The sequence below is a fragment of the Antechinus flavipes genome, chromosome 2 (genome assembly GCF_016432865.1).
Source record: "Antechinus flavipes isolate AdamAnt ecotype Samford, QLD, Australia chromosome 2, AdamAnt_v2, whole genome shotgun sequence".
NCBI lineage: Eukaryota > Metazoa > Chordata > Mammalia > Dasyuromorphia > Dasyuridae > Antechinus > Antechinus flavipes.
Window position 1 is genome coordinate 275,934,904 of NC_067399.1, and position 17,021 is coordinate 275,951,924.

A 17,021-nucleotide genomic window follows, 5' to 3' on the forward strand; every position below is an offset into this window, starting at 1 on the left:
AGACTCCTTTATATCAAATTCACAAGTTGCTGGTCTTAAGACGCTCCCATTCTAATGGGGAGAGACACTGCACAGTATAAGAGATTTCAGGTACAAATCAAGTAGGAAAATTAGTCATATCCTTTTTATAGAATTAAATCATTGAACCATTTAACAGTGCAGATGACTTACTTTTCCAGGCTCTCAGTAACTGTGGCAGGTAGATGTGTAAGGGTTGTACCACCCACAGAAGCACTTGCCAGGCCTCATTTACACAAGGATTGCTTCTGGAGAAGAGGGCTATGATAACTGGCCTGGAAGTAAGACCAGTGGGGGAATGAAGGGGAGGAGGAAACTTTGTCATTTCAAGAGCTTTTAGATTTACTTTCTTTTAGAAGTTAGTTAGCTGGCCTTGGTGATAAAACATTTCTTCAAAGTGATTATTCTCTCAATGATAACTATAGCGCTAGGTTAGGCAGTAGGACTTGTAGTATATGAAACATTATTACCAAGGAACATGGATTTAGAGCAGAGGTCCTCAAACTTTTTAAATAGGGGGCCAGCTCACTGTCCCTCAGACTGTTGGAGGGCTGGACTATAGTAAAAACAAAAAACTTCATTTTGTGGGCCTTTAAATAAAGAAACTTCATAGCCTGGGTGAGGGGGATAATCTTCCTCAGCTGCTGCATCTGGCCTGCAAGCCGTAGTTTGAGGACCCCTGATTTAGTCTTGTCTGTCTCCATTGGGTTTTGAAGGGATACAAAGACAGTTCCTGTCTTCAAGAAGGTTACATTTAAACAAGGGAATCAACATGTGAAATGGTCTTCATGCATTTTGGAAGTTAATTTGAATTTGAGAAAAAGTCATTAAACTATGCACATCAAAAAAAAAATACAACATTACTGCTTATTATATTCTCCAGAGACTTATACAATCTCTACTAAGTGTGAGCTAGCTAGAGCAAAGAGTTCTTTCTCATTCTGAAGAACACTTGTAAGGAAGTTAAGAATCATCAAGTCATGTAATTTTTTTTTGGGGGGAGGTTTCAAGAGTAAAGTTTATGTTTTTAATATAAAGCCTTTTATTTTCAAAACATATGCGTAGATAATTTTCCACATTCATCTTGCAAAATCTTGTGTTCCAATTTTTTTCTTTTTTTTTTATTATTAAAGCTTTTTATTTACAAAATATATGCATGGGTAATTTTTCAACATTGACCCTTGCAAAACCTTGTGTTCCAAATTTTCCCCTTTCTCCCCACTCCGTTCCCCTAGATGGCAGGTTATCCAATACATGTTAAATATGTTAAAATATCATATAATTCCTTAACTCCCACTTCACAGAGTAGGCTACTGTCATTTTATTAGAAAAATAGTATCAAGCTAAAGAATGTTCAAGAGCAGTACGGAATTCAGGGAAATCCCATTGTGTTTCTCCTATTTTTTGGTGCTGGGGTTCCTGAAGAAAGAGTTTGGATGAACTATAGGACATTTCTGTTGCTGCTGAAAGGTTTGAAGGTGACACATTGGGGAATGAACTGTTCAGGACATACCCAATTGCAGCCGGTGTTAAACGAGTGTGTAACTGAGGGGTTGTGGAAGTTGTGGTTGTTGTTAGGGAGCCATCAGTTCCACTCTTCTCCCAGTCAAAAGGATCACTCTCAATTACTCCAAAAGTCTTGATGCTGTTGTCAAACACGGATGTAAGAAGCTAAATTCACATGCATAAAAAACAAGAAAAAAATAAAACACTGAGTAAACCAATAATAAATACAAAGCTGCTTCAATTCTTTAAGGAGCAAGAAAGAGAACAACAGATTCATCATTTGATTTTCTTACAAGCTTTAATTTAAATAAACATGTTCCAACAAACACCCCCATTGATCTTCTTAATAACAAAAATACTTTTATTTCTTTAGATTAGGCCAATACAGATTTGGTTCACAAATGAGTCTCAAAAGTTTCAAGAAAACTCCTTTTTTCAAAAATCTCTTTTTAAAGACATTTAAAAAAACCTGTGATAGTATCCAGTATTCCCAGGACTATGCTTATTCTTTTTTCATATTCATTTCATTTAATCTGTCAAGTATCCATTCTAAATAATTTGATAGTCAACTTCTATTATTCTTTTTCCCTTATATGGCACGAGCATCTATTCTGAGTCCTAAACCTACTCTTCATCTTTTATTCTCTTTCTCCAGCATCTTTTCCTTTGAGTATAGTGGATGCTAGCAAGCACCATATCACCAAATCTAATTACAGAATATAGAGTTCCTGAGCCCCGCTTTTCCCATTACATTTGGTAATTACCCCCCTTTTTTACTTTCTTCTAAATATTCTAATTTTAAAATTCATTTTTTCTCTCTTCTCCATGAGCAATTAGTTGTCATCACATAGTATTTTTTTCTTCTCCTGCAAGATTTCTATCTTTATTTCACTTTTTTTATGCTTTGATCACTTCTCAAGTCACTGACTTTCTGACTTTGTGGTTTCTCTTTTTCCTACTTACCTATTAATCTGTACACACACACACACACACACACACACACACACACACACACACACACAGTTTCCTAATTATTAGGATCAAATTTTCAAGGCCTTACTTTGTCTCTATACCTTCCACAGTAACTTCCTACTTTTTTCTTCTTTGTCTCCAGATTGGTCTATTTTTCTAATAAAGGGATACGCTAATCCATCCTAAACACAGCAGTGACAATAACTTTTTAAAATTTAGTTTTTAAAATTTAAATTTTCCTAATTAATTAAAATTTCCTAATTCAATAAGCTTTAATAAATGATTACTGTAGTGTCATATCCAAATAACTCAACACAAAATACAAAGAACAAGATCCCTCTCTTCAGCTACAATCCCACTCTTCAACTTGGAAAAAGGATAGATGCATTTATCTAAATTCAGACATGTATTCAGAGTCTTGTGAAGATACTCGCTACAAACCTGCCTGAGATTCTTCTTATCCTTTAAAATAAACAAACAGGGAAGCCAAGCTAAAAAGGTGGAATAAAAGTAGGGACTTGACTAAGTTCTTCCAAACCCCTCCAAGTACCTTTAAATAATATTAAACAAATTTTAGAGCAACAAAACCCTCAAAAAAGATGGAGGTGATCAATTTTCCTGCTGTAAGTGGCACAGAAGGTTGGAAATAGGAGTGGGTCTGGAGTGCAATACAGTACCAGCACAGCCTGGGGTCTCAGAAAATCAGGAGCAGACTACAAGGTGTCTAAATTGGCAGTAATAGCAATGATCTCCAGATCTCTCAGTCCACAGAGGCCAAGGACAACTCTGCAGAAAAGGTTTGGCATACTAGGGTGTAAGGAGAGCCCTTTGATCAGGCTTTGGGAACCAATGAATCAACAGCACACCAACTAGGTGTGATCACTAGGGCAGTGATTCCTGTGGCTTTTGGTGATCTCAGCACACACAAGTTGAGGGAGAAGAGGCTGTACAGTTGGTCAGAGAAAGATTGCAGGGATCTCTTTGATGGCACTGAGGCAGGATTCTGTTGTTTTGCCCATTCTCAGATCTGGGTAGCAATGCTGGGCTCATTGTTCAAGACCCTAGCAGGATCTCTGAAACCAGCTGCACAAAATCCCTGAAAACTTGAGGCATTACACTCTCTCCCTTGGAAAAGTGCCCAACTAATAGTTGTGCCAAGTAATAAGCTGGAAAAATGAGCAAACAACAAAGATTCTGATCATAAAAAGTTACTATGGTGACAAGGGAGATCAAAATACATACTCAGAAGAAATAACAAAGCCAAAGCTCCTACATCCAAAGCTCCCAAGAAAAATAATAATTGGTTTCAGGCCATTGAAGGGTTCAAAAGGGATTTTGAGTGTATCAAGTAATAGGTAACAGAAAAAGCAGAAAGCACAATAAGAGTGATGCAGAGGGAAATAAAGCAAAGCAAATGACAAGAATGCCTTAAAAAACAAAATTGCCCAAATGGAAAAGGATTAACAAAAGCTCACTGAAGAAAATAATTCCTTAAAAATTAGAATTGAGCAAAAAGGAAGCTAATGACTTTATGAAAAATCAAGATACAATAAAACAAAACCAAAAGAAATGAAAAAGTAGAAAAATATGAAGTATCTCACTGGAAAAACAACTGACATGGAAAATAGATTTAGAAGAATTTAAAAACTGTTGGCCTATCTGAAAGTCCTTATTAAAAAAAAGTCTCAATATCATCTTTCAAGAAATTATCTAGGAAAACCATCCTGATACTCTAAAGCCAGAGGGCAAAACAGAAATTGAAAAAATTCACTTATCCTCTCCTGAAAGAGATCCCCAAATGAAAACTTCCAGGGATATTATAGCCAAATTCTGGAACTCCCAGGTTAAGGAGAAAATACTGCAAGCATCTAAAAAGAAACAATTCAAGTATAGTGGATCTACAGTCAGAATAACACAAGATTTAGCAACTTCAATATTAAAGAACCAGAGGGTTCAGAATATGATATTCTAGAGAGCAATGGAGTTAGGATTATAACCAAAGATCATCTACACAAGCAAAACTGAGCATAATTCTTTAGGGGGAAAAGGCGCACCTTCAATGAAACAGAGGCCTTTCAAGCATTCATGATGAAAAGATCAGAGCGGAATAAAAAATTTGATTTTCAAACACAGGACTTAGAAGAAGCATAAGTAATGAGGAAAGGGAAATCATAAAGGACATAACAAGATGCATCTGTTTACATTCCTGCATAGGAAGATGACTCTTAAAACTCTTAAGAACTTTCTCATTATTATGGCAGTTAGGAGTACATACAGATAGAGGGCACAGGAGTGAGTTGAGCATGAAAGGATAATATCTAAGAAATAAAATAAAGTGAAGAGATAAAAGAGTATATTACTAGGAGAAAGAGAAAAGGAGAGGTGGAATGGTGTAAATTATCTTCCATTAAAGAGTGAAGAAAAAGCTTTTAAATGAAGGGGAAGAGAAGGAGGAGAGGGGTGAGTGAGTAAACCATATTCTCATCAGAATTGGCTCAAAGAAGAAATAACATATGCAGTTAATATGGATATAAAAATCTGTCTTACCCTGCAGGAAAGTAGGAAAGGAAGGGGAAACGAGAAGAAGGGAAGGCGGCAGAAGAGAGGACACATCAGGGGAGTGGTTGGTCAGAAGCAAAACACTTTTAAAGAGGAATAGGGTTAAAAAGAAAGAATGTAGAATAAATGGGGAAAATACAGTTAGCAACTTTTGAGGCAAGTTTCTCTGATGATGGCTTCATTTCTCAAATGTATAGGAAACTGAGTCTTATAAAAAATATATTAAGAGCCATTCCCCAGTTGATAAAGGATCAAAAGATATGATCTATGCCCAAAGGATTATAAAATCATGCATATCCTTTGACCTAATAATGCTACCACTAATACCAAAAGAGATTTTTTAAAAAGAATCTATAAAAATATTTGTACAGTTTGTTCCCCCAGTATTAACATCATTTAATTCATATAAAGCAATCATCATTATAAAAAGGCCAAAAAAGCCAAGAAACTTCCTCAGTCAGTAATCTCTTAATCTTTTTGTCCATCAGAGTGATATAGCAGTTAAGGTAACATTAGTATAGCATATACATCTTAAAATCTTAAAGAAGAATCTTAGCTAAAAATTCTACCTTCTTCAAGAAGTCTGTCTCAGTCCTCTTTAATATTAATGCTTTCCCTTTAATATCATGTCTGATTTATCATCTTTTTTCTTTCTTTTTTTTTTTGCTGTGGCAATTGGGGTTAAGTGACTTGCCCAGGGTCACACAGCTAGGAAATGTTAAGTGTCTGAGGTCAAATTTGAACTCAGGTCCTCCTGACTCAGGTGCTCTACTGCGCCACCTAGCTGCCCCTATCAGCATATTTCTAAACACCTACTTATATGTTGTCTTCCCCTGTTAGACTGTGAGCACTATTACAACAGAAGCTGTTTTTGCCTTTCTTTGCCTCCCCAAAATTTAGGACAATGCCTGGACACAGGCACTTAAATGCTTAATGACTTACATTGTTTTCACATTAATCCTTTCTATGCTCTTTCTTTGTACATGTAAATGCTCTTGCTTATTGGTATCTGTCAAGTTCAGAATAATGAAAAACAAAAATGTTTTTCAAAATCAAAGAATCATAAAGATGATAGAGGCTTTTGTTCAGTTACAATTTTGGATTAGATGAGTTCTGAGATTCTTTCCATCACTAAGGTTTTATATTTCCATCTACTACAAAGGCCAGTTCCTTGGATAAGATGAGATGAATCTAATCTACAACTGACAAGTGTCACATAAATTCCCCTTAAATACCTTAAATAGCAGTTACTTATAAAAAGTTTACAGAACCAATGCATCTGTAAACCATATAATTGCTTATATTTTGCTTATTCAATTCTTCAACATATTTTTCTCTACAGTAACAATTATTCTTGAGATTAAAGTGTAGGGAGAATAGGAGTTATCAGAGCCCTAAGCCTGCCTCACATATCTTTAGGATAAAGTAAAATCAATAGCTGTATCATATTCACTTGTCTGGAATCCCACTTTATCCTTATAAGAAAGCCGGGGAACAAAGCAATGTCCTTGAAATAACAGGAACTATTTGTAAGATCCCAAAGTCTTGTTGGGGATTAGGTTCCAGTATTTCTCAGATAATGAGAAAATCAATTAATCAATAAAGCATTTAAACATGCTATCTTGGTATATTTTAGAAGCAGATAGTGAAAGGTAATTTTTTCTACCTTCTAAACATTATTTTGTATAATCTATCGGAGAAATAGTTTTCACTGCACTTATGCTCATACTAAGATACAGTAACAAAAAGGGAAAAAGAAAATCTCATATTGGAATTACAAGTCAAAGAAGGAACAGAATTCTATTTTCGCCATTCTTAAATGCCAAAGTAACTGGCACCTGAAGGGCTAATGGCTTAAGGAACCATAGCAGGCCAAGTGAACTTGGCAGTGGTACCAGTCAATACTATTCTTTCAGCTGCGTTCCAATTTATCTCTTGGACCAACTAGGCAAAAAGAAGTCTATTCTGACGCCTGGAGACTGAGATTATCTCAGAAGGGTTCCAAGAAGTCCTCTTGACCAATGATGTCAAATTCAAATAGAAATGTATCACAGTAGGCCTCACGTTGACTTAGATAATGTCAATTTTGATTTTCTATGTTTCATTGTATTTTAATTAATTTTGTTAAGCATTTCACAGTTATATTTTAATCTGGTTCTAGAGGCACGAAGGAATTTTATGGGCTGTGACTTGACATCTCTGTTCTAGACCAATTATGGCCTGGATTAAACTATGGATCAACTATTGGCAATGAACCCAGTGGAATCAGTTGAATCCAAATGTGCATTCCTGGGATATTTTTTTCATTGATGTCTACTTTTTAGAACAAATATATGATGGGTATCCCACCCTAATCCCCAGGCTGTGTAGGGTTTAGCAATAAAAACCAGGGAACTTCACAGTGTTAAAAGAAAGGTAAGAAAGCACAGGCTGTGTTTGGACCACAGATAAGATTAGAATGAACCCAGATTGAGGAGATGGATTTTATTCAGTAGTTAATAAATAAATTCTATATACTGTGACATACTTAACATGTATAGGACTGCTTGCCATCTGGGGGAGGGGGTGGAGGGAGAGAGGGGAAAAATTGGAACAGAAGTGATTGCAAGGGATAATGTAAAAAATTACCCTGGCATGGGTTCTGTCAATAAAAAGTTATTTTAAAAAATAATAAAATAAAAAAATAAATAAATAAATTCTAAATGTTTTGAAATAGGGAAGTGCTACTATCAGAGCTGGGGTTAAGGAAAATGGATCTGGCAGCAGTGTTTAATGTGATTTGGGGCAGAGAAGAAAGTAGAGACATATTAATTCAGAGGCATTACAGTATTCGAGGAAAGGGGCAATGAGAATCTGAATTAGGGTAGAAGCAGGGATAATGGAAAAAGGGGATAGAAGCAAGATACTAAAGATATAATGTCAATCAAGAATTTATTAATGACAGGTTGGCTCATGGAAGTAAAAAGGGCACAGGAATAAATGGAGGTTCAAGAGATTTCAAAGCTCTGTCTGTTAAAGGATAATATTACCATTAATAAAATTAAAGATGGTGAGGAGATAAAGATAATACTTTAAAATAACAAAAATAGTATTTATATAGAGCTTTAAAAGTTTGCAAAGTGTTTCATAAACATTTCATTTTATGTTAACAAGAATGCTGCAGGCCCAAACAGAGGACTTATAGGGATTGAGTGTGGAACACAACAAAATATTTTAACTTTTTTTGTTATTTGCTTCCTTTTAATTTTTTTCTCATTTTTTCCCTTTTTGATCTGATTTTTCTTGTGCTACATGATAACTGTTGAAATATGTATAAAAGAACTGCACATGTATAAGATATATTGAATTATTTGCCTCTAGGGAAGGGGTGGGCGGGGAAAGGAGGGAGAAAAAAATTTGGAACACAAGCTTTTGCAAGGCTGAATGTTGAAAACTATTTAGGTATATGTTTTGAAAATAAAAGCTTAAAAAAAAAGAAATAATAATCCCCCCAAAAAAGATTTCATGACCCAGTCTGATGTTTCAGGGAAACTCATAATAAGGCTCTCCTAAGAGGATTTTGCTGTTCTTTTCTCCTAACAGTGAAACACTATTATTATTTACTCATTTAAAATAAAATATAACCAATAAGATAATAGTTAAAAAAAAAAAAAACAACACTACAGGTATTATTATTCCCACTTTAGAGATAAGGAAACTGAGGTAGATGTAGTCAAATGACTTGCCCAGGATCACATGACTAATGCCTGATTTGAACTCAAGATTTCCTACTCCAATTCTAGTGGGTCCATCTACTGCAACACCTAGCCAGCACATCATTAAAAGATAAGGCTCAAATAAGTTTCTGGACAAGATAACCTTCAGGTGCTAGTAGGACATAAAGTGAGGAATGTCCAACATGTAGTTGGATTCACTTGAAATACTTAATGTGAGTTCTATTTGTTCCTTTTTCTAGTCTTACATATATAAATAAGATTCTCTAGAAAGAGGTCTCTATTGTTTCTAATAAGCAAAGTAATCACAAATGTAGATCACACATGGATCTTGGATTATCATCTACTTCAACCCCCTTGATGTACTAGAACTACATTACCTGAGGGTGGGCCACCTGGTCTCGGGGAAATTCCTAAAAATGATCCCCATCTGTAATGGTCTCTGTGAGCAGGTTTCTTAAGGGACTTCTGGAGACAGCCTTCCTTTCAGTTCATTGTAATAATCACCCCAAATGCTGCCAGGAATTAAAGTCCAAATCCTTTACTTTCTCTTTCCAAGTATTGTCTCCTTCCTTGGGCCCAGTTATCTTTCGTAGAAGTTCTCTCTATCTCTCTCCTTGGTTCCCAGAGCTCTTGCTGCTAGTCCTTTGCCTCTGCCAGCTTCAGCCTTTCCTCCTCTGAATGTCTCCAGCCAGCACAAAGGTCGAAGTTGGAATGAATCTGACTCCGCCTCCGAGAGTGGGCTTGTGGGCTTCTGTGTCTGGCCCTGAGAGCTTCTTGCTTATATACTGTGCATTGAGTATACTCCAATCATTACATCATTACATTATATTACTAGGAAACCATTATTTGTTGTAGGATTAAATCTGTGCTAAATTAGATTTAACCACTGTCTCCTCAATTTCACTTAGTACCTTGTTTCAAGTCCTGGCCCATAACATCATGTAGGATCAGATTAATTATACTGAACCATGCTAAATTAGATAATTATTGTCTCTATCAATTCCACTGTCTTACTACCTTGTAAGAATCATAACACCCATCCACCTGAATCTCCCTTGGGAAAGCTACCTGGTTTCCCAAGGGAATCACCTACCTCCAATTAATCTGTGAATCACTTTGGTCCGGAAAACAATCACAACCTTATTGATTTGAAAATTAGCCCTTAATTGCTCCCTAGCCCCAAACCATAGAAGGCTAATAAAAAACGACTCTGTACCCCAAACCTTTGCCAATTTCTATTTGGAAGAGCCCACTGGGTAGCTTCTCAGTGTAATAACCTCCCCCTTTTTTTTTGCCAAAAAACCTCACCTGCAGATGGGGACTGCGAATTTTTTTTCAAAAACCTGTGACACCGGCCTAGGGATCCCATTGCTATTAGGGTATCTCTCACCCCTCATTTCTCACACCTCAACATTTGGTGGCCTGGTATGGGGATTCCGGAAATTTAGGAAATTTAGTAACTGTGGAAGACTACCGAGTTAAAGTGAAAAATGGAGAATAGGCCCAAATTTTAGCTGCTGCCATATACAGGAACCATAGAGATTTGTGCCTTCAGGTGTCATGGACAGGGCCATTGGGCTGAAACTGTCCTCGGAGGAAACTCCACTGCTCCTTGCCTCAAGAGCAAGCAGGAAGAGCACTGGAGGAGAGACTGCCTACAGAGGATGAGCTGCCCCCCAACGCCCTGCCCTCCAGCAGGTGTTTGGGGCTTGGCCAAGCTCTCCCTCACTGTACCATGACAGCCCAACATTTGGGTATGGCCAATAAGACCACTGAATTTCTTTCTTTTTTTTTTTTAATTATAGCTTTTTATTTACAAATTATATGCATGAGTAATTTTACAGCATTGACAAATGCCAAACCTTCTGTTCCAATTTCTCCTCTCTTTCCCCTCATCCCCTCCCCCCATGGCAGGTTGACCAATACATATTAAATATGTTAAAGTATAAATTAAATACAATAAGCATATATTCCCTAACAGTTATTTTGCTGTACAAAAAGAATCACATTTTGAAATAGTGTACTATTAGCCTGTGGGGGGACAATGCAGGTGGACAAAAATATAGGGATTGAAAATTCTATATAATGGTTCATAGTCATCTCCCAGAGTTCTTTCCCAGGATGTAGCTGGTTCATCATTACTGCTCCATTGGAACTGATTTGGTTCATCTCTTTGTTGAAGAGGGCCACATCCATCATCATCATATGTTGTTGAAGTATATAATGATCTCCTGGCCCTGCTCATTTCACTCAGCATCAGTTCATGTAAGTCTCTCCAGACCTTTCTGAAACCATCCTGCTGGTCATTTCTTACTGAACAATAATATTCCATAATATTCATATACCACAATTTATTCAGCCATTCTCCAATTGAGGGGCATCCACTCGGTTTCCAGTTTCTGGCCACTACAAAGAGACCTGCCACAAACATTCGGATCACTGAATTTCTTTTTGCTACTGGGGCCTCTCTTTCTATCTTGCTTCAGCACTCTGGTCCCAGCCACCCTTCCCCCCATAGAATAATGGCATTAGAAGGGAAATTTAAGATCAAAATGGGTCCGTAATTTAGGCATAAAGAACAAGATTATAAATAAATTAGAGGAACATAGGATAGTTGATCTCTCAGACTTGTGGAGGAGGAAGAAATTTGTGACCAAAGATGAACTAGAGATCATTACTTGTTGGGGGCCCTGGACCTGAACCTCCTGAAGTGAGTTGAGGACTCCTTTGTGCCAGGACTCACCCTAACCCAGGATTCCTTGATTACCACGCTGAAGTGGTGGAACCTGGCCCGTGGCAGGGGAGGCACAGAAAGGATGGGCTCCTCCTTCGGGAGGGATTGGGGAGGAGTCCCTGCCCCTCTAGATGAATTACAGGTGGAGGGAAAAGGACTATAAAAGGAATGGACTCGGGATGGCTTGCAGGAGACACTGCTGACTTCTAACATCAATAAACATCGTTGCGTCTATCCACCTCGGCTCCTCTGTCTGGTATTTCCCTCCTCCCGTCTCCACGAGGAGGGCCAGAGACGTCCGAAGCCCTGTCCGGCTCGGGGAAACTGGAAGAGGCAGTCTCTGTTAAGGTTCCCAGTGACTAGGTCTCGGCCCCTGACAATTACTGACCACAAAATAGAAAATTTTGATTACATCAAATTAAAAGGCCTTTGTACAAACAAAACTAATGCAAACAAGATTAGAAGGGAAGCAACAAACTGGGAAAACATCTTCTCGTGTTTCAGTTAAAGGTTCTGATAAAGGCCTCAGTTACAAAATATATAGAGAATTGACTCTAATTTATAATAAACCAAGTCATTCTCCAATTGATAAATGGTCAAAGGATATGAACAGACAATTTTCAGATGATGAAATTGAAACTATCTCCACTCATATTAAAGAGTGTTCCAAATCATTATTGATCACAGAGAAATGCAAATTAAGACAACACTGAGATACCACTATATACCTGTCAGATTGGCTAAGATGACAGGAAAAAATAATGATGAATATTAGAGGGGATGTGGGAAAACTGAGACACTGATGCATTGTTGGTGGAGTTGTGAACGAATCCAACCATTCTGGAGAGCAATCTGGAATTATGCCCAAAAAGTTATCAAACTGTACCTACCCTTTGATGCAGCAGTGCTACTACTGGGCTTATACCCCAAAGAGATAGTAAAGAAGGGAAAGGGACCTGTATGTGCCAAAATGTTTGTGGCAGCCCTGTTTGTAGTGGCTGGAAAGTAGAATGTGTAGAAGCTGTAGAAGCTGGAAAATGAATGGATGTCCATCAATTGGAGAATGGCTGGGTAAATTGTGGTATATGAATGTTATGGAATATTATTGTTCTGTAAAAAATGACCAGCAGGATGGTTTCAGAAAGGTCTGGAGAGACATGAACTGATGCTAAGTGATATGAGCAGAACCAGGAGATCATTATATACTTCAACAATGATACTATATGAGGATGTATTCTGATAGAAGTAGATTTCTTCAACAAGGAAAAGATCTAACTCAGCTCCAACTGATCAAGGATGGACAGAAGCAGCTACACCCAAAGAACGAATACTGGGAAATGAATGTAAACTGTTTGCATTTTTTTTTTCTTCCTGGGTTATTTTTACCTTCTGAATCCAATTCTTCCTGTCTAACAAGAGAACTGTTCAGTTCTGCACACATATATTGTATCTAGGGTATACTGTGACATATTTAACATATATAGGACTGCTTGCCATCTCAGGGAAGGGATGGAGGGAGGAGGGAAAAAGTCGGGAAATGCAAGGGATAATGTTGTAAAAAAATTACTCAGGCATGGGTTCTGTCCATAAAAAGTTATAATTATTAAAAAAAAAAAAGAACTGTTTTGAGATTTTCCCTCTGCCTTGCCAGTTTGGTGACCTGTTGTCTATATGCTCCTTTCTTATTATTCCCTCTTGTCCTGCTCCCTTATTAGGGTGTGATTTAATGGTGAAATTGGGGACCCAATTTTCTCTTCTCAGACCTCCAGGTAACCTTTTTGTGCTTTCAAAGCCCTCTCATATTCCCTCTAAATTTGGGAGAAAATAGATTTCTCTGTCTGGGACCAAGGAATCCCTGGGTGAGCCACTCATGCCATCACAGCCTTAGTCAAGCTGTGGACCCCAGTGTATTCCCCCATAAACACCAATACCCAGTGAAGGCAGAGGCTAGGGAGGGATTGCAACTCCTGATTGAGAAATTACTTAAGCACAAAATTTTAGCATTAGCTCAAGATTTAAGGGATTTGGAGCTGGTTAACAACAGTCTCATCCTGATGCAGCCTTACCCAAGAGGCTTCCTTAGACACAGCTATAAAAACTCTTAATTTTCTGGCCTCTAGGGGCTACAGGGTCTCCTTATCTAAAGCTCAGGTTGCCTATCTGTCAACTATTTGGGCCATAACCTAACCCCCATTCAAGGCCTTGATCAGGCCAAGGCTTTTAAGAACCTGAAAGCCAAAGTGACTTCTGCCTCTGTCCCAACTCTACCTAATTTAGAAAATACTTTCACTCAGTATATAGATGAAAGGTGGGGCCAGGCCCTGAGAGTCTTAATTCAGGCTGTTGGACCTAATCCCAGACCACTTTGCCTACTTCTCAAAGAAACTGGACTCAATTTCCCTAGGATGGCCCTCATGCCTTAGAGCAGTGGCTGCTACAGCCCTTCTCAAAACTCACCCTAGGACAGCTATTGGAGGTTTTAACTGAGTTCAGAGCATTTTGGAAACTAAAGGTTATCAATGACTTGCTAGTGGGCTACTAGATACCTGGCTCTCCTACTAGATACCCCTGACCTGACTCTCTAGGCATGTCCTACTCTTAATTGTGCCACCTTGCTCCCTGACAACACTTAGTTGGAAGACATCATTCATAATTGTGAAGAAGATTTAGATGCTGTCTACTCCAGTTGACCTGACTTGAGGGACATTCCTCTTGACAACCTAGATGGCAAATGGTTTATAGATGGGTCCAGTTTTCTTGAAAATGGGGAAAGAAAGGCAGATTATTCTATAGTGACCCTCAATGGAACCCTAGAAGCTAAGCCACTGCCTACTGGGACTTCTGTCCAGAAAGTTCTCCGCAGGTGAAATGCAGACTCTTAAGAAGCCCTAAGGGGAGATTCTTCACCTAATGCTCTCCAATCTCTAAGCATAGTTTAGTGAGGACTCACTTTTTCTCCACCTTCCCAGAGGCCTGAGGAGGCCAGGCAGAGCCGAGGTGGTAGGACTCATTGCCCAACCAGAGCTTTGGAACTGGGGAAGGGAATGAGAATGAATATCTATACAGACTCCAAACATGCTTTTCATATTTTGCACACTCACAGGGCTATATGGAAAGAAAGGGGACTTTTGACAGCAAAGAATTCTCCTATTAAATATACAAGAGAAATTCTACAGCTATTGCAAGCTATCCACAAACCCAGGGGAAGATTGGCAGATAGGCTTTACACATAGGCTCCCTTGCAGAAGTTTCAAGCTGCTTCTGGTCTTTGTTGACACCTTTATTAAAGGTGTAGAAGCTTTTCCCTGCAGGACTGAGAAAGCTCAGGAGGGACCAAAGTACTTGCTAAAAAAGATCATACCTCGCTTTGGCCTACCTAGCTCCTTACAGAGTGACAATGGCGAGGCCTTCACCTCCCAGGCAACCCAAAATATAGCCAAAGCCTCAAAATCACTTACCACCTCGGCTCCGCCTGGCCTCTTCAGGCCTCTGGGAAGGTGGAGAAAAAGTGAGTCCTCACTAAACTATACTTAGAGATTGGAGAGCATTAGGTGAAGAATCTCCCCTTAGGGCTTCTTAAGAGTCTGCATTTCACCTGCCGAGAACATTAAACTGAGCCCCTGTGAACTTCAGTATGGGAGGCCTTTTCTCATCTTTGACATTCTTGTAGATCCAAAACAGCATCTGGTCACTCAGTTTGCCACACTGCACAGTGCAATCCAGAAGGCCCTTTCTGAATATGCAAATAATTATTTCCCTAAACCTACAGAAGGGCTCATAATCAGAATGCCTTCCCTGTAAATCCCAGAGACATGTTATACTCGAAATCTTGTAAGCCTCAAGGTGCTGACTCTCTAGGAGTAAAGTGGAAAGAACTATATGAGTCATTCTGCCTACTCCAACATCAGTCAAACTGAAAGGGTCCCCCAGCTGGACTCATTTCTAGAATTAAAAATGCTGCTTCTGTTACTTCTCCCTCAGAACTTTTAGAATATTCCTGTGAACCCATAGAGGACTCCTGAAAAACACTCTGGAAAGAGAAAGGTGAAATTGTCTGTATCCTTTCTCTCACTCTAGTCTTCTTCCTTACTTCTTCCCACTCCAAGGATGAGAACTCTGCTCCTAGCATTTTCTCTCCAACTTTATCATTCTATGGCCCCAGCCAGTAACTCCTTCTTAGCCTTTCAGCTAGGGAGCTCTGTGGGCAGTGGGGGCATTCAGAATTGCTGGATGGGCCTTCAGCATCCTCAGGGCAGCCTACAAATGGGACCTGATGTATTATTTGCAAAGGCCCCATTCCCAAATGTCACCATCTCCACCCTGGATGCCACCCACTTTTAAGCTACTTGTGAGATTTGTTTCCTCCAAGATCCAAGCTATGAACTTCCAATACTCATTCAGTTTGCAGGTTATGGGACACCATGGGACAAGTGACTTGGACACTCAACATCCCCTAGATGTTGCGGCTGCCATCTTCAGATCTCATACTTCTCCTCCTGGCCTAAACTCCCATTGAACATAAGGACAGCTCTACAATCCTTGTCACCTCGAAGCAGCTCCAGAAGATGAGACCTCCTTGCCTTTGTCCCAAATGAATTTGGAGTGACTGCTTGAGGGGGAAATTATGTAATATGTTCCCTGATCTTTGTGGAAGGTGGGCCACCTGGCCTGGAGGAAATTCCTAAAAATGATCCCCATCCACCTGAAACTCTCTTGGGAAAGCTACCTGGTTTCCCAAGGGAATCACCCACTTCCAATTAATATGTGAATTACTTTGGTCTGGGAAACAATCACAACCCTTACTGAAATTAGCCCTTAATTGCTCCCTAGCCCCAAATCATAGAAGACTAATAAAAAAACGACTCTGTAACCCAAATCTTTGCTAATTCCTATTTGGAAGAGCCTACTAAGGAGCTTCTTAGTGTAATAAACCCCTTCCTTCCCTCTTTTTTTTTTAATGCCAAAAACCTCGAATGCAGATCTGGACTGCAAATTCTTTTGCAACAACCTGTGACACCAGCCTGGGGACCCCATTGCTATTAGGGTATCTCTCAACTCTCATTTCTCACACTTCAACACCCTCATTTTACTGATGAGAAAGGCAAATTACATAGTAATTTCTTTTCTTTTCTTTTTTTTTTTAAATAACTTTTTATTGATAGAACAATGCCAGGGTAATTTTTTACATTATTATCCCTTGCACTCACTTCTGTTCCGATTTTTCCCCTCCCTCCCTCCACCCCTTCCCCCAGATGGCAAGCAGTCCTTTATATGTTATATGTTTATATGTTGAATGGATTACAGTATATACTAGATACAATATATGTGTGCAGAACTGAACAGTTTTCTTGTTGCACAGGGAGAATTGAATTCAGAAGGTATAAATAACCCGGGAAGAAAAACAAAAATACAAGCAGTTTATATTCATTTCCCAGTGTTCTTTCTCTGGGTGTAGCTGCTTCTGTCCATCTTTGATCAATTAAGGCTCTCTTTATCGAAGAGATCCACTTTCATCA

The 17,021-nt window shown here is 38.7% G+C and overlaps 1 protein-coding gene across 3 annotated transcripts in view; it reads right to left on the reverse strand.

Moving 5' to 3' along the window:
* TTBK2 (tau tubulin kinase 2) overlaps positions 1-17,021 on the reverse strand; it is a 251,713-nt gene that overhangs the window by 64,405 nt on the left and 170,287 nt on the right. For all 3 annotated transcript variants that reach the window (XM_051977162.1, XM_051977161.1, XM_051977160.1), the window contains exon 10: positions 1,532-1,689. In XM_051977162.1, the coding sequence (XP_051833122.1) occupies positions 1,532-1,689 (158 nt within the window). The remainder of the gene's footprint in view (positions 1-1,531; positions 1,690-17,021) is intronic.